This window comes from Nelumbo nucifera, chromosome 1 (genome assembly GCF_055504915.1).
Source record: "Nelumbo nucifera cultivar China Antique chromosome 1, China Antique-T2T, whole genome shotgun sequence".
Taxonomy (NCBI): Eukaryota; Viridiplantae; Streptophyta; class Magnoliopsida; order Proteales; family Nelumbonaceae; genus Nelumbo; species Nelumbo nucifera.
In genome coordinates, this window is record NC_142649.1 from 149,493,536 (window position 1) to 149,514,764 (window position 21,229).

A 21,229-nucleotide genomic window follows, 5' to 3' on the forward strand; every position below is an offset into this window, starting at 1 on the left:
GTATTTTTATGAAAGCACTTTTACATAGGACATTTGTCAGTCTGAAAAGAATTCATTTTTAGGAAAAAAGTGTTTGGTTCATAGTAGACTTGTTCATGGGCCAAGTAGCCTAACGGGCTGGGCCAGTCCAGCTTGTTATTAAGCCGGGCTTGGTCATAATTTTAGGCCCGTGGGCTTGGGCTCGGGCCTGACTTTTTTCTGGGTCGGGCTTGGGCTTTCTCAGAAAAGCTTGGCCCAAGCCCGAGCCCAACTTGATACTATGTATTAAATAATAAAAATATATTTTATTTAATAATATATATATATATATATATAATATTTTTTATTTGTTCTTCTTCTCTTTTTTTTCCAAGTAATAGTGAGATGTTTATTATTTTTGAGTTTTGAAGGTTTTTAATATAAATAAAACACTTTTCTTGTTGGGCTTTGGGCTTTATATGAGGGTCGGGCTTGGGCTCAAGACTTAGGCCCGATGGTCAGGCCGGGCTCGGGCTCGAGCCTAAGTGTGTTCTGTTGATACATATACAAAGCCCAGCCCGGCCCATGAACAAATCTAGTTCATGATAATATTTTCTCATTCTACCTATTTTTATCAATTCTTGTCCATTTTAAAATTTCATCTTAAATAAGAATGAAAAAAAAATGAAAATTAAACCAAACATGGCCTAAGAGGCCCGCTTTTACAAATGTAGCAAAGTGTTTTTTTTTTTTTCCCTGAAAGAAGCCTTTAGGCTAATTCATTGCACCAGAATCATTATCTAATACAGGCCTTAGAAAAAATAGGAGGGAAGGACCAAAACTAGGTCCTAAAAAATTGTACATCTAAATTTAGCAACAGAATGTGCTAATCTATTACCCATATGTGGATCGTAGGAGGCAACTAAGTGTTGAAAATCAAGCGGAAGTTCCTTGGAACAAATGAAGTGGTTTGGTTATTAGTGTCATGGGCTAACTTGTGAGTTATCTCAATGGCTTTTATTTTTGGTATAACATTCTCCCCACAATTCCATTGATCAGCCCATTTTAAGGGGTGCTCTTTTGGTGGTTGTGTTTGTATTTCATTTGTTTCACAAATACAATCAGTAATTGGAAAACCATTTTCATTTTCTTGTTGGTTTTAGTATGAAAAATAGCTTTTTCAACATAACCATATCGTTCAAAAAGAAGACTAAATATAGCCAAGCGATTCTCTATGCATTTGGCCATATTTTTGTTACTATATATATACATGTAAAAAAAAATATATATATATATATATATATAATCATATATTTGCTAACATATTATATGTATTTTTACCTAATATATTATATTTTTAACATACTATTGTTATTCGTATTTGACAAACAAACAGCAGTATGGTGAAAGTTGAATGGCAGGAGATGAATTGCTCGTATACACGTGTATTTATTTATATTTTTCCTTATTTGACCATATAAATTGACGGTACTGCGGATGAAGGACATCTAGCATCTTTGATTTCTCTTTTCTTTAGTGATAAAGAAAAGATTAGGGGTCAATCTGGTTTATTGTCGGAATCCAAATTATATTCCCATAGTTTGTTTGATTTAGATAAGAATTAAAATAAGAATTGAAATTACCTAGAGTAAAATTTATTTCCCAAGGGAGGAAGAGGGAATGGCCATTCTGCCATTCCACCATTGCTCAAATAGAAGAATGCCATTCCGCTAGAAATGGAAATGGGATTCCCATTCTGTTCACCTAAACAATTGACCATTCCAATAACAATTCTAGACCCATATTCCCGTGAACCAAACACTCTAAATATAGGATATAGAAAAATTGAGAAAAACAAAGATAAATTTGTTTACTTTGTAACGAGAGCAAATTTGCCTACTTTATGAGACCATCTCTCTAGATTTACTCTTATTAAGATCAAACATCATTTATCCCCCTTAGAAATGTGTATTGTGTCCTCTTTGGTAATTTAGGAATTCTTTTTGGTCTCTCAGATTGGTCCATGACAGTGGCGAAGAGAGACACAGCAAGTAGTTAGCCAACCCTACTGAGCTCTATGCCCCATCATCATCTGTCCTGCCTAACAAACAACCACCACATGCTAATGCTACCGAACCTGTGCCCCTATCCTCTGGGAACAGTGAGATATATATTGGGCCAATCATGATGTGCCACGTCAATTGATATATCCACGTGCGCAGAGCTGATGTGGTGTACAATGTATTGGCCCAATATTACGTGTAAAACCAACCGTAGACGATTTCAACATAGTCGGATTTAGATTCCATTTCCAAGACAATGAATACAGGACATTGATCTAAATTAATTAATACTTTAGTCTTTAGTCTTCACCCAAGAAAAGATCTAAATTTTTTTGAAAAAAAAAAGATTTAAATACTGAACAATAACACTAAAGGAGGGAACGCTCTTTTTTACGGTGGATAATAAAGCCACGTCTCTATTATTTCTATGGTAATATATAGATGACGTGATTTTAATATTCAGGGTGAAAAGGAGCATTCCCTCCTTTTTTTAAAAGGAGAGGGAGTGAACTCAGGATGATGAAGCATTTGCAGACTTGCAGTATTACGAGTGACAGTTGTTTGCAGTAGGGGTATCTTAGTAATTTAGAACCAATCAGTTTTGATTTCTCAGCGACAGGACAAGGTTGTTTGTATTGTTCTAAAAAGAAAGTACGTCATCAGCAACTACACTTACTTACAACCTTACCCCTCATTTTATCTCCCGATATCCTTTATCGGTTCCGGATAAAGCAAGGGCATTGTAGTCATCTCACTTTGAGAAACTTCAAACATAACCAAAGGGGGTTTCTCGTCATTTCAATATATAAAGAAAGAGAGAGGGGCGAGAGAGAGAGAGAGAGAGAGAGAGAGAGAGAGGCGGAGAGAGAAGAGAGAGAGAGAGAGAGAGAGAGAGAGAGAGAGCAGGGCCGAGAGAGGGAACCGTTTTTTCTGTTATTATATGAAGTTTCAGCTCAGCAATGGTGTCGGACCAAGAAATAGCAAACGGGGTGGAGTCGCTTCTCCGTCAGTCTGACCCCAACGCCGTTACCTGCGTTAACGGTGTTGTTCAGCAGTTGGAGGCAAAGCTAGGGTTAGACCTCTCCCACAAGGCGGGATTCATCCGAGACCAGATCGACCTTCTCCTCCGATCACATAATCAGCCCCCTCCTCAACCCAAAGAACATTTTGCCCTCCAGCACCACCCTCAGTTTCACACCACGCACCCCCAAATTCCTCACCATTTCACCCTTAACCCCCACCGTCGCGAGGAGCTCAACTTCCGATGTCGCCCTCCACCGCAGCCTCAGCCTCACCAGCAGCCGCAGTGCCCACCGCCGCCGCATCTTCCGGTGACCAAAGCCGATGCTTTTGTTCAGAACTCTGCAGCACCCGCCCCCGAAGTGCCAAAAGAAAGGTTCACTTTTTATCCTATTTTCTTTCCAAATTATAGTTCTGTGTTTTTTTCCCGAATTTGACGGAGATGTTGGCTTTTAGTTTTTCTGGCGCCCTCTAGGTTTCAATTTTAGAGTTTCTCTTCTCGGGTATTTTGAAATCTGAATTTACAAAATTTGTGCTGAAAAGTCAAAATGGGCCCATTATGTGAAATTAGGGTTTCTGAGCGTGTTCTTCACTGGTCTCCATAGAAGTGTTGTACCTTTGTTGGAATCTTCATCCTAGTGCTTATGGGTTGTTTTGTAAGAGTACTAGTTCTTCCAAGTCCCTATCTTCTTATTGTTATCTTGCCTCGTTTTCTCTGGTTTCTCATCTATTGTTTATCTAATTTCACTATTTTATCCTTTATTCTGTCATTTCACTTGTGCTATTTTGCTTCGAAATGCATTAGTTCCACGTATTATGATAACATTTCATGATAGGTAGAAATGTGCTTTAAAAGCTAAAGGCTCATGTTTAATACTTGGAAGAGTTTCATGTTTGCTTTCAATTTAATAAATGCTCACGTAAAGTGAAATTTCATAGGTAACCATTCTTTTAAGTGTAGTTACAACCTCAGTTATTTATGGAACTTTAGTCTTTTATTAGTTAACTTTGCCCTCCAAAGATGGGTACGGTCAATAGTGCTTGAACTTTTGTTCGCTCTGGAGTTTCACATATCAACAAGTCAGCATTCAATATCTTGCTTCTAATTTCAAAACTTCAAGCGGATAGATATGTGCAACCAGATACTTAGAAACCAAAATTTTTTGAATCTCAACGGTTAAATCAAGGCATTTGTCCTACATATTTGGTTTGGTAAAACTTTTCTAATCAAAGTGATCATATTTGCACTAAAACTTGAAGTATCAGACGTGATATAGCACCCTTGTATAAGTATATGGGTATCATAGGGTTGAACTCCACGAATGTGGACAATCTGATGTGTCAGATAACTATTCCTGGAATATTTTGTGGTTTTAATGCTATTATCTGACTACCAAAAAAAATGCCATTGTCCAGATATCTATGGAGGAAGTATGGCTGCTTGGAAAATAACAGCAATAACAGCCTGGGCTGCTTTGAAGCTTCATGTGCATGACACATTAGCTTGGGTGTGGGGTAAAAGAGTAATTGCATCAATATTCTTTTAATTAAAAAGGCAAATAAAGAACTAAGTGGGTAACATGTCATGTGCAAGAAGCTTCAAAACAGCCCAGGCTGTTTTTTCCAAACAACCAAGATTTTCTCGTCATTCGTATTTTCATATTTCTAGTGTTGCTTTGTCTGGAGTCTGGACCATATATAGCTTGATTAGGATTGGAGGGTATCATGTTCACCTGCATGTGTCTGCTGTTTTTCATGAGAAGTTTAGTTGTTGCTTCAGTAGTTGTTAAGCCATAAAGTGTCAACATATTTCTTTTACACATATAATATTTTCTTTTTGTGTATTTTGTCTTGCCTATGCATGATTAGTTGCAAATTTCATGGGAAAATATGGTTCAAATAAATTATGAATTAATTGCAATGATACCTTACTCATGACAATTTGATTGCAGGTTTTGTTCATGGTTCTCCTTCCACATAGCCTATTTAACTCTTGTATTTGCTACTCTGCTACTCAATGGCCCTTATGTTCTTTTGCATCACCTCATGTATCTGTCTCCTTTATCACTTTATTTGCAGTGCTCCAAGCAGAGCAAAAAGAAGAGGTGGCCCAGGGGGTCTAAACAAAGTTTGTGGTGTTTCACCTGAGCTCCAGGCCATTGTTGGTGAGCCTGCCATGCCAAGGACCCAGGTTTTTAGTCCAAAACTAATCAGCTGCTTCTGTCAAACACCTCATTTATTATGTTTTTTTTTTTAAATATATCAGCCTTTTCCTTAACATTACTAGAGGGTCCTAATGGCACCACTTCTTTTGGTTCAGATTGTGAAACAGCTATGGGCTTACATAAGGAAACATAATCTCCAAGATCCAAGTAACAAGAGAAAAATAATTTGTGATGATGCTCTGCGTTTGGTGTTTGAGACAGACAGCACTGACATGTTCAAGATGAATAAACTTCTGGCAAAGCATATTATCCCTCTTGAACCTACAAGTATGCATGCCACTAGAGATGAAAATTCTTTAGCTCTTATTGGTAGCCTAAATCAAAATACATGTTTTCTTTATGATTGCAGAAGAGTCAGGCCAAGATTCTAAACGGATCAAGTTAGATGTTGAATCCACAACTGAAAGTGCTGAAGCTGGTCAATCACTTGTTGTAATATCCGATGCACTTGCCAAGTTTTTTGGCACTGGAGAAAGGGAGATGATCCAAGCAGAGGCTTTAAGATGCCTTTGGGAGTACATAAAACTTAACCATCTGGAGGTGGGTTCTAGTGTTTCTAGGACCCATAGTTTGTCTATGAGGTCAAGCTATACTGCATTGGTTCCAAGAAATATATATCCAAGAAGGAACTTAGTTTTGCATCTTGCTTTCATTGTTACTTTTTTTTCCCAGCATGGTGCATATTTGTGTATAATTCAGTTTTGCATGAAGGAGCTTTCCTCATTCCACTCCCATTGATCCCTTTTTTTTAATAAGTCTCCCACCCTTGTTCACCCACAACACCACACAGAAAGAGATGAGTAAGAAAACAAACAAACGAATAGATATAAAGAAGGAAATGTAAAATCATTTCCATTGGCAGTTCTGGAATTGCAACACACCTTTAAGAATAATATTTTAAACACATCACATTGTAGTCTTCATGTTGGAATCCTTTATATCTATTCGTTTGTTTAGATAGTCTTCATGTTGCTAGAGTTTTCTTTATTTGTTAAATAATAGGGCCTTGGAATCCTCTATAAACAAATTTGATATAAACATCTGGCCATGCTTTTGTCTTTCTGCCAATAAGAAAACATATTATGTTTTAAGCACCTCCTTGCATACTGATAAAAAAAGAATCTCCTTGCCTCATAAGCTATGGTTTTTAGCCGAGTAGGAAGTATTGTGGTCTGAAGTGGTAGGTCTAATTAGTGACAAGATGAGGAAAAGCCAACCGAGATGGTTTAGTCGTAACATCATGTAAGTAGACAGCCAATGACTGCACTTATGAGGAGTGAACTGGTGCAAGTAGAAGGCGGCTCTAAAAGAGAGCGGATGAAAGAAAATGTGGTTTGAAGTGGTATAAAATGATTTAAAAGCTTATAATTTGACAGAGAACATGCTCTTGATAGAGCACAACGGCAAGCGGGATTCATGCAGCTAGCCCCAAATAGTTGGGATTAAGGCTGAATTGCATTGAGTTGATTTGGGTAGGTGTTTTATGTGGTTCAGTTGCCAAAAATGCAGAATTCAATCCATTTATCAATTTTTGAACCTCCACCAGTATTTCAAACCTTTTGGAGCAAAAGCTGCATATCTTAGAAAGAAAACTATGTGTTATAATGATGACTATTAAAAAGCACATATTTTATGTCTAGTCTTCACTGAAAATTCTTGTGCATTTGTCAATCTTAAGTATATATATCCTTGTCTTTCTTCCTGTTTATTTGCAACTATATTAAGAATGATTTCTCAGATAACAACTTTTGCATCTGTTGTATATTATATTTCCATTTCACTCCTTATCCTTTTCTTATATAAAAATGGTTGGTTTACATTGAAACTTATAGTCTGTGCACATCCTTTAGGATCCTCTAAATTCAATGGTGATATTATGTGATGCAAAACTTCAAGAGCTTTTTGGATGTGCAAGCCTTGCTGCAATGGGAATACCAGAGATGCTGGCACATCATCTTTTCAAGCGGTCATAACATCTGATAGTGTTGGCTGGTTGGTATAAACTCTTCAATTTGAAATATCCTTTCTCTAGTATTATTCAGACTTGATGTTTTATATAATCTGATGAATTTTAAGATTCTTGATGCGAAAATTAATTGCTCCATATTATTGGCTTGAAGCCTGTGACCCATTCCTTTTAAAAAAAAAGCCTCCTAATTCTTACTGGTTAACCATGAGGTTGAACCTAAGAAATGTGATGCAGTAAAACTAAAATTTTGATGTGCTGGAAAGTTATATGTTTCATGGTGGTTAAAATTCACAGTTTCTCTTGTACATAAAATGCATTTTTTTGGGTGGTTTCTTGGAGGAAAAGGAAGAAAAATGTCAAATGCCTATTATCAGGAGTTCATGTTTTATCCTTTTTTTCCTGAGTATCTGTTGTTTCACTTAGACTTAACTCCTAAGTAACATCTGTTTTTTACTTGAATATATTTCTTTTGTCTTCTTTAGTCACTGTATATTTGGTGTTTGCCTCGAAAACATGGCAGGGACATAGGGGTGGGTGTGGGATTGAGATATCCTAGTAAGCTCTCTAGCAACATTTCTCACTGGGCCGTGCATGATTGTATGTCCTTTGATTTGATTCCTATTGGATAAAAGCCCTTGCTTTTTTTTTTTTTTTTCTCAGTGATTTGTATAACTGCTTTGAACCAATTATCCTTCTGTTCAAGTTAGATTGCAGAACTCCAATCTTCCCTCAATTTCCCCAGCAACAGTGTCACCACCATCTTTTATCATTTGTCAATTCATATCATCAGCTGTAGATTCCATGGCAATCAAATATAAATTAGTTTCTGGACTGATTATATTTTTTTAACCGATTGAATTATCTCACCAAAATTGTTTATGGTATTCGAGGCTTGTACTGCATTTGAAATGACCAAGTGAGATCTAATGTGCATCTATGTTGGGAATGATCCCACTAAAAGAACTGATGGGCTTGCTCTTTGCTTTTACTTGCAGATGCACAACTTAGATGCCATCTAGTCAGTAACTGACAGCATAGCAGATATTGGAAAAAGTCATTTTTTTTTGTGTGCTTTGATTGGTTAGATGTTAATTCTGTTCACGCAACTTGTTTATTTTATGTGCAAAATGGAAATGTACTCTGGGCTAGTGGCAAGGAGTATGTTGAAGTTGATGACAAGGCCCTAGCTTTCAGGTTTTCTTTATTTAACATCATAGATTACAGCCTAATCTCTAACCACCTAAGAAATAGCAAAAAGATGGAAGCACAAGGGAAAGATAGAATTAATATTAACATCGTGTGAATGAATTTTTAGCATAGTGTATACCATGTTGCATGAATTTGTTTACTTTTAATCTGGCTATTGATCCTCTAGTAGTCTAGTGGCAGCATCAGCATCTGTGAGGTTCCAACTTCCAAACTGGCCATTGATGTTTAGATTCAGTTTGGGAAAGAGTGTATACACAAATATGTACATTGCGAAACCTTGTATTTGCACTTTAGGCTGTGTTTGGTTGCAGTGCAAATTTATTTGCACTAATACAAATGCAAGGGAGTGCAAATGTAAAAAATGCAAATTCTTGTTTAATTTTGTTTTGGATTTTACTTTATTCTGCTTCATGTCTTAATTTACTTCATTTGTACAAAAATTTGAAACAATAATAGGTCAAAATTTACACTCAAATCATTTGCACCGCTATGGTTTTGCATCAGTGCAAATTTATTTGCATTGCAACCAAACACAGCCTTGCCCTCTGTAATTCAGACCTACCTGGCTGTCAACTTGATTCCATGATCTCTCTTGGCTCCACTCCTGATTCCTGAGTCTTGAGTCCTACTCAGCTAGGAGGCACGAGACTCCGAGATTCCAAGTCTAGTAATTGACTCGAATTAACACTCCTCTCACTCTTCCCCAAGTAACGCACCGACTGTTTCAAAACTATTCATCGACTCTTTAAACAATTTTTTTTTAACTTTCCGACGAGCTTCTGTTAATAATATCTAGATTTACACCATTACAGAAAGCAAAAAAAGTGCATTGGATCTGCCATCGTTGCAATCTCTAAGTAGGCATTATGTGAGGACTGAAGACTGAAGATGCTTAGCTTGCTGATTGGGATCTGCCATCGTTGCAACTGTGAATGATCAATCGCATGAATGTGCAACGGAAGAAGGGTTTTGACTTTGTAGAGACTCCATTACGAGATTGAAGTCTCTCTCTCTCTCTCTCTCTCTCTCCATTTTATAACCGAATCATCAATCTTCATCTTAAATTTCTTCTGCCGTTCTGCGCCTTCGTCTGCACTAGATCAAAACGTTAACATTGGTTTGCTGCTTATAATTTCATTCACAATCGTCTTTTGCTCTTGTTATCCAGCCCATTGCTGCATCACCTTGGACACCCATTGAATTGATGCATCAAAGTTTAACCTTTATTACTGGTGAAGGTGGTGCTGGTGGGTTTCATTTTGTCCGTCTCCTGATCTTTCCATCGTCATGGACCCATCCCATATTATGATTTAGTTCTGCAACAATTTTTTTCTTTCCTTTTTTCGTTTTTGGAATGAAAATGTGAAAACCTCATAAATAGTAATTTAGAACATGTAAATTATTTCTTAAATTGTTTTTCTTTCTCTCTTTCAAAACTCACCGCAAAATCTCTTTTTTTTTATTTTTTAAATTTTTTGAATTTTTGAATCTTTTTAGTTTCATGTAATTAATTTAGAACATTCACCTCTCACATTTCCTTACCCCAACAATGTCAAAGTCGTGTAGGAAGTGAGGAATTTCTTCTTAAACTCTCTCTCCTTTTCTCCCTTACGACCGCCCATTTTGCCATATCAACAGCCTCTCAACCAATATCAAGGATTCACAATAGTGAAACAAATGAGAAGTTGTAAAAAAACAAGTTATGTAGAGGTAAAGTATTCCTTCTTCTTTTTCCCTCTCCCAAATGGCCAAATCCAGGTTCCTCCCTTTCTAATATGAAAGACCTTTCCCAAATAACAGTTATTTTCCCCTGTTTGGTACTTTCTTATTTGTTTTCGGAGTTGGAAGTAGATTATTTTTCACTCTGTTATATGTGTGTTAAGAGTATAACTAGCTACTTTAGTTTTTCACTCTGTTATATGTGTCTTAAGAGTATAACTAGCTACTTTAATTTTTCACTCTGTTCCACGTTTGGCATGGCTATATTTAGTATGTTAGAAGTAGATTTGTTTTTCCTCTGTTGTACGTTTGTTTTTGGGTTTGAGCTTTCAGAAATAGATCTGTTTTTTGCTCTATTATACATTTGTTGAGTTTCAAATCGAGTATAAGTTGTGGTTTTGGAGTTGGAATAGAGTGAGGGGAAAAAGGGGTGTCGTCATTGCAATTTTTTACCATCCTCACCCACCAAGATGACAATACATATGCTCAATGCTAGCCTATTAGCGCACTAAGCGTTTGTTTGAAACCATTGTCGTTGCTCCAGAAAATGGGGCCATATCAGCGCCATGTAAGAAAAAATGGAGCTCCAAGAAACAACTGAAATCGTTTTTTCATTGAAAACGGTGCTCCAAGCCATGCCTTTCCGAGTAACGCCAAATTTGGTGTTTCCTAGAACTGCAGCTCGGTGTTGCCAACAAGACAGTAATGTGGTACTAGATAATGGGTAGAAGTGTAGAAAACGTTTCTTGGAACATTGGTACCAAACAGAAAAAGTTGTTGTTGCTCCAGGAAACGTCCTACTTGGCAGCAACAATTCCAAACAAAAAACAGACACCATTTTTTAAGAAAACGATACTTCCAATCCACACATCAGCAGCACCATTTTCTCAAAAAACAGTGTTGCATCTGCAGCATCGATGCCAAACATATATTAAAAATAAAAAAAAAAAGGTTACAGTATTCGCTATCTCTAAACAAAAAGGGCGAATTAGTCAATTAGCTAAACCATAATGATAATTCAAAAAATTTATGGAAGGATAAATGAGAAATATGATAAATCTGTATCCTTAGTCTTCCACTGATACAGTCCCAACCTTTACAGGAAACGAGGAAGTGAATATTACATAAACAAAATTTGGAACACAAAGATAAAAAAAAATTCGAGTTTGGGATATATATATATATATATTTCTTAAAGTACCCCTAATTTTTCTAACAACGGACTAAATCTTCTTTACTGTCAGTATTCATTAACGAAATGATTAAAATGACTATTTTATCCATCATTGTTCTCTAAATTTTCAAAATAAAACTTTTAACACCATATTAAAAGTGAGAACTTCAGAAAAAACTCATCTAAAGATGTTAGAGACGATAGACCAATTTGAACAAAACTTGTCTCTTGTGATTGAGAAGCTTTAGAAGATGTCGAAAACGATGGGTAGAATGCGGGTTTCATCATCATAATCAGAAGCATTCAAATAGTCATCACCAGCCACGTTGATTTGGTGAATTGAATTCCAATCAAGGGTATCTAAGTCTAAGGCACATGAGCGGGGGAAGAAAAGGAAGGCTCTCTCTCTATGGTTTCCAATTTTCTTTGACACATATTGATGGCAAAAAGTTCCTAATCAAATAAAATCCAGCAAACCTGGTACAATATATACTGGGACTTTTCTTGTTGGTCTTTTTTTTTTTAATTCTTCCATGAAATATCAGTTTAGTCCCTGCTCATGTCAGGTCAATACAAGGTGATTAATGACAAGGGGATGCCTCACCACCAGAGGCCTTTCATGAACGGGGCTGGTTATACATTCAGTTCTGATGAAGCGCAATCTGGTCGGTCTTAGCTGTCAACGACCTTGCCTCTGAACTGAGTAGCAGAGAACCTGAAAGGGAGAAGACGAGGAAGCTCCGGGGGGACCCGGTGTAAAGGCTCTGAAGCTTAAGTTAGAATCCTTCAAAGGCAAGGTAAAACCAGATAGCGCAAAGTTTGCATACCTCCTCTTTGGGGGTGGAGAGCCTTTTATAACCACTTCGCGCACTCACTCCTAGACTCCTGTCAAGTCGGGAATGAGTATTTCCGTGCTTCTGCCAGTTCGGGCGTCATAGCCTCTGTTGGGGCAGAACCGTCACTGCTCTTTTTGTCGGAGCCATCTCTGTAACTGGAGGTAGCGGTTGACAGGTGACGGTGGCAGGTGGCCGTTTGAAATGCGGCCGTCAGGCATCAAATCCCAAGTCAGTCAGGTGCGCCGCCCCCGGATACGGACTCCTTCGGTGTCAGGTACGGTGTGGTTCGTCCAGTTCAATGCTCCAGAAGCGAAGTGCCCGGAGCGGTGCGTGAGGCGAAGTCTTGAGTTCAGATAAGGGGGGCCCCGGACTATCATAGGACGGGCCAGTTCGGGTCTCTGCTTTGTGCGACCCGGGGCCAAAGGGAGAGTTCGGGCTCCTCATAGGGAGTTCGAGCACTAACTAGGGAGTTCGGGCACCTTGCAGGGAGTTTGGGCTCCTCCCAGGGAGCCCGAGCTCTAAGTAGGGAGTTCGGGCACTTTGTAGGGAGTTCGGACCGCTGGCCTCTTCCCTTTGGTGTTTGTTCCCTTGGTAAGTGCCGAGCTACTTGTTTTTTTTTTTTTTTGCCACGTGGCGTGATTTGCGAGGTCGGGCCAAATCTTCCTTCATCAATTGCCCCCCACTCCTCGTGCTAAGGGTCTTGCCCTGGCGCGGGGAATTCGCAAGGTGTCAGGTAGATTTGTCCTACACTTTGAATCTTGGTTCTACTGGCGTGAGGTGCATTGTCAGGGCTTCTTGGGTTTCTTCAAGTGTCTATTTAGGCGGGAAGCGCGCTGGCCTGTCTAAATGCTGATGGATGTGGCGACGCGCGTTACTTCGAAATTTCAAAAAAAAGCGCACCACTTGGGGGCGCGATAGCGGGCATTTTTTCAAATTTGAAAAAGACGTGTCGCGGCCATTTTTTCAGAGGAGACGTGCGCTGGCGTTTCGTCAGTTTCGAAAAGATGTGTGCTGGCGCTGTCAGTTTCAGAAAGACGTGCGCCAATCACATCTCGGTCTCGGGGGACGTGCGGTCAGTGTGGTCGTAGGCCGTCGGATTGGCTTTGATCTAAGCCGTTGCCTTTCGGTCACTGTGAGCATAAATAGCGGGGGGGACCCCGGTTGTTGTCACTTTTGTATCTCTCAAGCTCGCGTCTGAGTTTCAGCTCGCATCCAGTTCGCGTCCAGGTTTTTTCAGTTCGCGCTCAAGGTCTTCCGTTCGTCCGAGCTCCTGTGGTCTACAGCTTTTGTCCGGGTGAGTACTTTCCTGGATCTCATCACTCCCAATGTCTAGCTCGGATGGCTCAGATAGTCCTTTCAGCGGGTCTGATGCAGGTTCTACGAACCAAGTTGCATCCCCCGATAGCCCTAGCGAGCCGGAGGTAGAGCTCGAGGAAGAGTTCGAGCTCGTAGGCTGTGGTGCTTCGGGTAGCTTGGTGTCCACCTCTCGTCGGGATCGGATGTTAGACAAGTTCGGCCCTTCGACCATGATGCCCGAGCTTCAATCCCTCATTACTTACTATAACTTGCCCAGGGAGTATGCTTATTTCATACCTTCGGGTAGTTTCCTTGGGAACACGGTCCTTATGAGATCGTGATATTCCGGGAGCAGCTTGCCGCGGGGCTGCGATTGCCTTTCCATCCCCTCTTTGTCGAAGTCTTGAACCACTTCGGCGTGACAGTCGGCTAGCTTCACCCGAATTCCATTCGAAACTTGGTGGGGACAATCTCCTTATTCTGTGACGAGAGCTTTCCGTTGGACTTGGAGATTTTTTCTTCAATCTTGATGCTTAAGAAGCAAGCGGGTCCTCTCCCCGGGCACAGGCGGGCTTACTACCTGTCTCCTCGCCCGGGCTTTAAGCTTTTACACGAGCTCCCCAACAAGGTCCCAGCATGGAAGCGGGACTATTTCGGGGTGCGAAGTGTGCTGGGGTGGCCTTTTCAGACCGGGTGGGGGATGGCCGCTCCTGACTCCGGGGTCACGCTTGACAAGGAGACGGCGAAGGGCCTCCGGCAATGGGCGCGGCTTGGGTTGAAGTGTCAACAGTATCTGACGGAGGCCAAGCTCATTGCGGTCGGCCTGAGCTCGGGTAGGTTCTTCACTTAGAGACTCTTATCTTGCTGTCTTTCTTGCTTTTTACTGATGGCGAACTTCTTTTCGCAGGTATGATGGATTCGCGAGGGACCCGGGGTGGGCACTTGTTTCAAGGTATGAAGAGGAGAAAGCGAGTTGCTAAGCGAACTCGCGCCGAGATGCCCCAGGATGTGGAGCCCGAGGTGCCAGGCTATCAACCAGAAGATCCGCCTAGGGAGCCCGAGATGGTCCCTCCAATGCAAGAGTCGGCAGGGGGCCCTTATGCTGAGACTAAATACACAGGGGCTCCTACATACTCCGGTGCTCCTGCTTACTCCGGGTCTGCTCATACGCGAGCTGGGCCCTCGGGCTCGGGGGCCCTCGGGGATTTCAGGAGTGTGTTGACGCCGACCCATGCTCTTCAAAAGAGTAAAGAGGCTATCTTCCCCGAGGAGGTCGCGGCGTGGACTGATCTCCCTCTGCATCAAGTGGCCTGCCGTGCCGTTACCCATGCCATGGTGGTAAGTGTTTTCCTTTTTTAGATCTCTTTGTCTTTTGTTTTGTTGGTTCTTTTGATCATTCGGTCTCTTTTGGTAGGTGAATTCTTCTATTCACGCTTTGGCGGCTCAGGTGGAGAGGAGCTCGAGGCAGGCGCGACCTGCCGAAGAGGCTCGTCGCGCTGCCAAGGAGGCTGCTCGTGCTGTTGAGGCTGCTGCACGTGTTGCCGAAGAGACTGCTCGTTTTTCACGGATCAGGCAGGCGAGGTCTTAGAGAGATGTCGAGGCCATGGGAGTGGTGTGTGAAGCACATGGCGAACTTGAGGCTGGATCTGCAGCATCAGGTCGAGTATCTTCAGGAGGATATCAGGGAGAGGACGCAGATCTTTTCTCAAGGTATCGAAGATGCCAAGAAGAAAGCCGTCGATGAGTACATTGCTTCGCCGGGCTTTGATGATCTGATGGTGGATTCGTATAGGATGGGTTTTAAACTAAGCCGGTGGATGATCCGGAATACGTACCCCGAGCTTGATGTTAGCGCCATATCCACTTCACGCATAACTCAGGAGATGGCTAATGCTGCTGACGCCGAGCCAGACTCTGAGGGCGAGGCGGGGCCTTCGGGTTTTGTTGAAGTGCCTTCTGATGATGAAGAAATAGCTCCGGGCTTGTAAATTTTTATTTTTTTATGTACTACCTTACTTTTGGAATGGAATGACTGTTTAAGTGCTGGTTATTCTTTCTCCCGAACTGAGCATATTTGCCGAACTGAACGTATTTGCCGAACTGACTATATGTCCGTTTCTATTAGTTCGTTGTCTCCGTTTCGCCTTTAGCTCTTTTCTTTGCTTGTCTGTGCCGAGGTTCCTTCGTTAGTTCGGCATCCTAGCCCGTAGGCTTTGGTGGTGATTTTATCCACTTTGCTTGGCGGTTACAGGTAGTATCGCCTTAGGTTGACAATGTTCCATGCTCGAGGTACTTGTTTTCCCTTTAGGGTTTCGAGCTCGTATGCCCCCCCGAGTGCTTTCTTTACTCTGTAGGGTCCTTCCCAATTTGGTCTGAGTTTTCCTACGTCGGGTTCGGATACCATGACCTTACGGAGAACCAGGTCGCCAATGCGGAAGTTCTTCTTTACTCTGGCGTTATAGTACCGAGCTACCTTTTGTTGGTAGGCCGCAGTTCGGATGTGCGCGAGGTCTCTCACCTCGTCCAGTAGGTCGAGGTTGGTGCGTAACTCGTTTTCATTTGTCTGCTCGTCGTATGCTTCTAGTCGCAGCGTGGGTACTTCGATTTCCGCCGGGATTACCGCTTCGGTGCCGTAGGTGAGGTTAAAGGGGATCTCCCCTGTGGCGGTTTTTTCCGTGGTTCGGTGAGCCCATAGAACACTTGGTAGCTCGTCCGCCCACAACCCTTTAGCTCAGTCTAGTCGTGCTTTCAATCCGCGGAGGATGGCTCTGTTCATTACTTCTGTTTGGCCATTTGCCTGCGGGTGTGCGACCGACGTGAAGTTCTGACTAATTCCCATACTTTGGCACCATTCTTGGAACTTGATATCCTCGAACTGTTTGCCATTGTCGGAGATCAGTACCCGAGGTAGCCCGAAACGACATACTATGTTCTTCCAAAAGAAGTTCTGTATGTTTCGGGCTGTAACTGTCGCCAGAGGTTCAGCTTCTATCCACTTTGTGAAGTAATCTACTGCCACCACAAGGTCGATGCCCCATTGGGCGAAGGGCCATGGACTGGTGAGGTACTTGAGGTCGACAGCAGACTGATGGTGGATATTGGCATGCTTCTGACACTTGTCGCATTTTCTGACGAGCTCAACGGCCTCTGTCTTCATCGTTGGCCAGTAGTATCCTTATCAAGTGCCTTTTGAGCGAGGGTTCTGCCCCCCAGGTGTCCGCCGCACAAGCCTTCGTGAGTGTCGCGGAGTACGAGCTCGGCTTCGGCAGGGCGCAAGCATCGCAGGTAGGGGAGCGTGTAGGATCGTCGGTACAACCGTTCGTCTATTATGACGTATTTGGCTGCCTGGCGCTGCACCCTCTTGGCTGTATTGCGGTCCGTAGGGAGGGTTCCGTCTAGCAGGAAGCTCGCGAGTGGGTCGATCCAGCTCGGCTCTGCTTCAGAGACGGGAGCGACCTCTTCTGCCCCACCGAGAATGTTGGGCCGAGGTAAGTCTTCTATGTACACGGTTCTCCTAACGTTGTGGCTCGTGCTGGCTAGTCGAGACAGGGCGTTGGCCTCATTGTTCTCTGACCTCGGGATTTGCTTGATGAAGTGTGACTGGAAGTTGAGCAGGGCCTCCTTTACTTTTGCCAAGTATGCAATCATAGTGAGCTCGCGTGCTTCGTACTCTCCTTTAACTTGGTTGACCACGAGCAGGGAATCGTTGCAAATAACTACGTGCTTTGCTCCGACCTTGTGCCTAGGTTCAGCCCGTCTATCAGTGCCTCGTACTCCGCCTCATTGTTGGATGCCGCGAACTCAAAGCGTAGTGCGTATTCCAACTTTGTTCCGCTCGGGCCGCGTAGCACTATTCCAGCCCCGCTGCCCTGCTGGTTCGAGGAGCCATCTACATGAAGGATCCAGGGCTCCTCATCCCAGTTCGCGTTTGGTCTAACCAGGAGAGATGCTACACTGGCTGCTACTTCACGGGGTTCAAACTCTATCGGCTCGGGAGCTCCGAGCTCACCCGAGCTGGGGATCTCGGACTCGACCGGCTCAGGGGCTTCGAGGCTAAACGTGCACTCGGCGATAAAATCTGCCAAGGCTTGGGCCTTAATAGTAGTTCTTGGCTTGTATTGGAGGTCGTACTCGCTAAGTTCGATGGCCCATTTCGCCAGTCGACCGGAAACCTCGGGTTTGAGTAAAACTTGTCTCAAAGGTTTGTCGGTCAGGACGATGACGGTGTGAGCTTGGAAATACAGGCGGAGTTTGCGAGCTGCTATCACCAGTGCGTACGCTAGCTTTTCTATCTGCGGGTACCTTATCTCTGCTCCCTGCAAAATTTTACTAACATAGTATATGGGTCGCTGGACCCGGTCTGTTTCTTTTATTAGTACCGAAGTGACCACCTCGTCGCTTGCCGAGAGGTACAGTTCTAAGACCTCGCCCTCCTCGGGCCGGGCTAAGGTTGGCACACTAGCGAGGTAACCTTTTAACTCGTCAAACGCGAACTGGCAATCTTGGGTCCACTCGAACCCTTTGCCTTTGATTGCTTTGAAGAAAGGTAGGCAGCGGTCTGCTGATTTGGACATGAAGCGGCTCAGAGCGGCTATGCGGCCGTTTAGACTCTGAACTTCTTTTACTTTCCGAGGTGGTCTCATATCTAGGATGGCTTTTATCTTGTCTGGGTTGGCTTCAATACCGCGTCGATTGACAATGTAGCCTAGGAATTTGCCCGAGGTGACGCCAAAGACACATTTGTTGGGGTTCAATTTCATGCTGAACTGACGCAAGATTTGGAAGACAGAATCTAAGTCTTGTATTAATTCTTGTGAAAACTATGTCTTGACGACCATGTCGTCTACATAACACTCTATCTTCGTGCCAATCAGGGGCCGAAACAGCCAATTTACAAGTCTTTGGAAGGTCGCCCCGGCATTTTTTAATCCGAAGGGCATGACCTTGTAACAGTACAGGCCGAACTCGGTTATGAAGCTGGTTTTTTCCCCATTGGACTGGTCCATCCTGATTTGGTTGTAGCCTGAGTAGGCGTCCAGGAAGCTTAGCAACTCATGTCCCGAGGTCGCGTCTACTAGGCGGTCAATTCTGGGGAGAGGGAAGCAATCTTTCGGGCAAGCTCGGTTCAGGTCGGTATAGTCGATGCACATGCGCCACTTGCCGTTTGCCTTTTTTACCAGCATAGGGTTGGCCAGCCAGCTCAGGTAATGGACTTCCCTTATGATGTCTGCTGCGAGGAGCTTCTCGACCTCCTCGTCGATTGCCCTCCAGCGTTCTGGGGCTAACTTGCGTTTCTTCTGTCTAACAGGTCTGACTACAGGGTCAGTGTTAAGTTTGGGAGTTATAAGGCCAGGGGTTAATACCGGGCATATCGGCCGCGGACCATGCAAAAATATCTAAATTTTGAAGTAAAAAACTCACCAGTTCGGTTCGTAGGGGATTCTCGACGGAAGCACCGATCTAGAGTGTGCGAGCTGGGTCCGTAGCCGAAGTCGGGATTGCGACTGTTTCCTCTGTGGGCGAAGCTCGTTCCTCGCCTTGCTCCGCAGGCCGCTCCAGTTCGAGGTCGTCGGCTGCCTTGGTTCTTCCCTTCAGGGCGGCAACATAACACATGCGGGACTCGAGCTGGTCGCCCCGTGCTACCCCCACACCGAAGTCCGTAGGGAACTTCATGGCCAAATAGTAGGTGGAGACCATCGCCCATAGGATATGCGTGATCGGCCGCCCTATTATGGCGTTGTATGGGGAGGGGGTCACGACCACCAGGAAATCATGGTTGAGTCTAACCGCAGAAGGCCATGTGCCGACTTCCACAGGTACTGTTATTTTTCTGAGAGGCCCGACTTCCTCTCCGCTGAAACCCACCAGGGGAGTGTTTGCGGGTTTTAGTTCGCTCTTCTTTAACTGTAGCTAGTCAAATGCTGATTTAAAGAGGATGTCCGCCGAGCTGCCCGAATCTACGAGTACGCGTCTGACCTCGAAGTCGCTGATCCTTAGTTTAATGACAAGCGCGTCATCGTGGGGGTAGCGGACCCCCCACGCGTCGTCCTCCGTGAAGAAGATTGGTTCTTCGATCTTTGGTCTCTTTGGGGGGTTCCGCTCCTCGAGGGCCACTTCGCGAACTGAAGTCCGGGCTGCTACCGAGGTACACCCTGCTACCACCGAACCTCCCACAATTACATGGATGGTTCCCCGAACTGGCCTCTCCTCCGGAGGCTGTCGCTGCAACAGTTCGGCAGGTCTGCTGCTAGATTCAGGGGCATCCTTTTCGTGCTCCCCTTGCCGATCTGCCTTATTGTTATTATTGTTGTGCTGTACAAAGTTTCTCAAGTATCCGCGACGGATGAGCCCCTCTATCTCGTCCTGGAGATTATTACACTGCTCGGTACTATGACCATGGTCTCTATGGAAACTACAATACAAATTCCTATTTCTTTCGTTCGGATTTCCCTTTAGGCGAGGTGGCCACTTCACGTATGGGGCGTCCTTGATCATCATTAAAATCTCGGTCCGCCTTGTGTTCAACGGCGTGTAATCCGTCCGAATTGCTAGGGGAGCTCGGAACGACTGGTTCGGCTTCGGCTCTCGGGCCGGGTTTTTCCGGTCGACTGGGTTGGAGGGCTCGCCTTCCCTCTTTCTTTTCTCGTTCCCGCCCTCGGTTCGTTGGTTGATTTCTTCCTCTGTCCTCATGAACTTGTCCACAAGCTTGAGGAATTCGGCCACGGTTGCGGGCTGGTTAGCTACCATGTGCCATTTGAATTCTTTGTGCGTTACCCCTCTTTTGCCGCCGCGAGCTGCACCGCGGGGTCCAACTATGGTATCTGCAAGCATTCTTCATTGAATCGCTTGATGTAGCCCCGTATGGATTCTCCTTCCCTTTGGACTACTCCGAAGATGCTTTCCTCTGTTCTGGGACACCGTTTGCTGGTGACAAAGTGTGCGGTGAAGACCTGCACGAACTGAGCCCAGCACTTTATCGACCCAGGGGCCAGGTTCCTGTACCAAGTGCGGGCTACCCCCCTGAGGGTGGTGGTGAAGGCCACGCACATGCACGATTCGCTGGCCCTGGCGAGGTGCATTTGGGACTGGAAAGCGTCAACGTGGTCGTTGGGGTCGAAGGACCCGTCGTACTTGTCCAGAGGTGGGAGCTTGAAATCTCTGGGCAAGGGGACCGCCAGGAGTTTTGATGTGACGGGGGAAGGAACTGAGAGAATCGGGGCAACTCCTACCTCGTCCGAGCTCGTCTCTTCTTTGCCTCTAAGCTCTGACAGGACTCGGGTGGTGGTTCGGCGACTTCGTCGGCGCCTTCGTTGTTGAATGGGCCTTGTACTGGCGCTGCTGGCCTCCGTGTTGCCGAGCTCGATGGGCCCGGAATGCTGGTAGTCTGCTGCTGCCAGGGCGCCGAATCGGTTTTCCGTGAGTGGGAACTCGGGCTTGGAGCGCCGAGGTGCCAATCTCGCGGGTGAGGTTCCCGACCCGCCTGTGAGCTGCGAGGCGGGGATGATGTTTTTCTCTCTTCGGCCTAGGGACGAGGCCTGGCTGTTATGGGGATTCTAGGCCCTGGAGGCCTTTCCTTGGTGGGGGCGTCCATCCTGCGGGGAGGCCTTGACCGGCCTCGGAGCAGGGTGACGAGGTGGAAGTAGTGGTTGGTTCAGTGGCAGTTGGGGGAACTGCTATTGATAGTGATACTGGGAGATATTGTGCAGCACTTGGTGCTGGTGAAGCTGGTGTTGCTGGAACTGTTGCATTTGGGCTTGCAT

The 21,229-nt window shown here is 44.1% G+C and overlaps 1 protein-coding gene across 2 annotated transcripts; it reads left to right on the forward strand.

Moving 5' to 3' along the window:
- The first annotated feature begins 2,823 nt into the window (after window positions 1-2,823).
- Window positions 2,824-8,590, forward strand: LOC104606552 (uncharacterized). 2 transcript variants are annotated; one of them, XM_010271823.3, is made up of 6 exons: window positions 2,824-3,417; window positions 5,121-5,232; window positions 5,362-5,533; window positions 5,616-5,806; window positions 7,117-7,262; window positions 8,231-8,590. In XM_010271823.3, exons 1-5 carry the CDS (start codon window positions 2,981-2,983, stop codon window positions 7,237-7,239), a joined length of 1,035 nt encoding a protein of 344 aa, XP_010270125.1. In that variant the 5' UTR covers window positions 2,824-2,980; the 3' UTR covers window positions 7,240-7,262; window positions 8,231-8,590. The 2 variants fall into 2 exon arrangements, with proteins under 2 accessions (XP_010270125.1, XP_010270124.1); XM_010271822.3 differs by having other exon boundaries at window positions 7,117-7,258.
- The last annotated feature ends 12,639 nt before the right edge of the window (window positions 8,591-21,229 follow it).

Excerpts from the sequence above, each read along its gene's own strand:
- LOC104606552 (XM_010271823.3), top strand. The coding sequence starts at position 2,981 with ATGGTGTCGGACCAAGAAATAGCAAACGGGGTGGAGTCGCTTCTCCGT. Across the intron at positions 3,418-5,120 it reads CCCGAAGTGCCAAAAGAAAG|TGCTCCAAGCAGAGCAAAAA; the intron begins GTTCACTTTTTA and ends CTTTATTTGCAG. Across the intron at positions 5,807-7,116 it reads TAAAACTTAACCATCTGGAG|GATCCTCTAAATTCAATGGT; the intron begins GTGGGTTCTAGT and ends CACATCCTTTAG.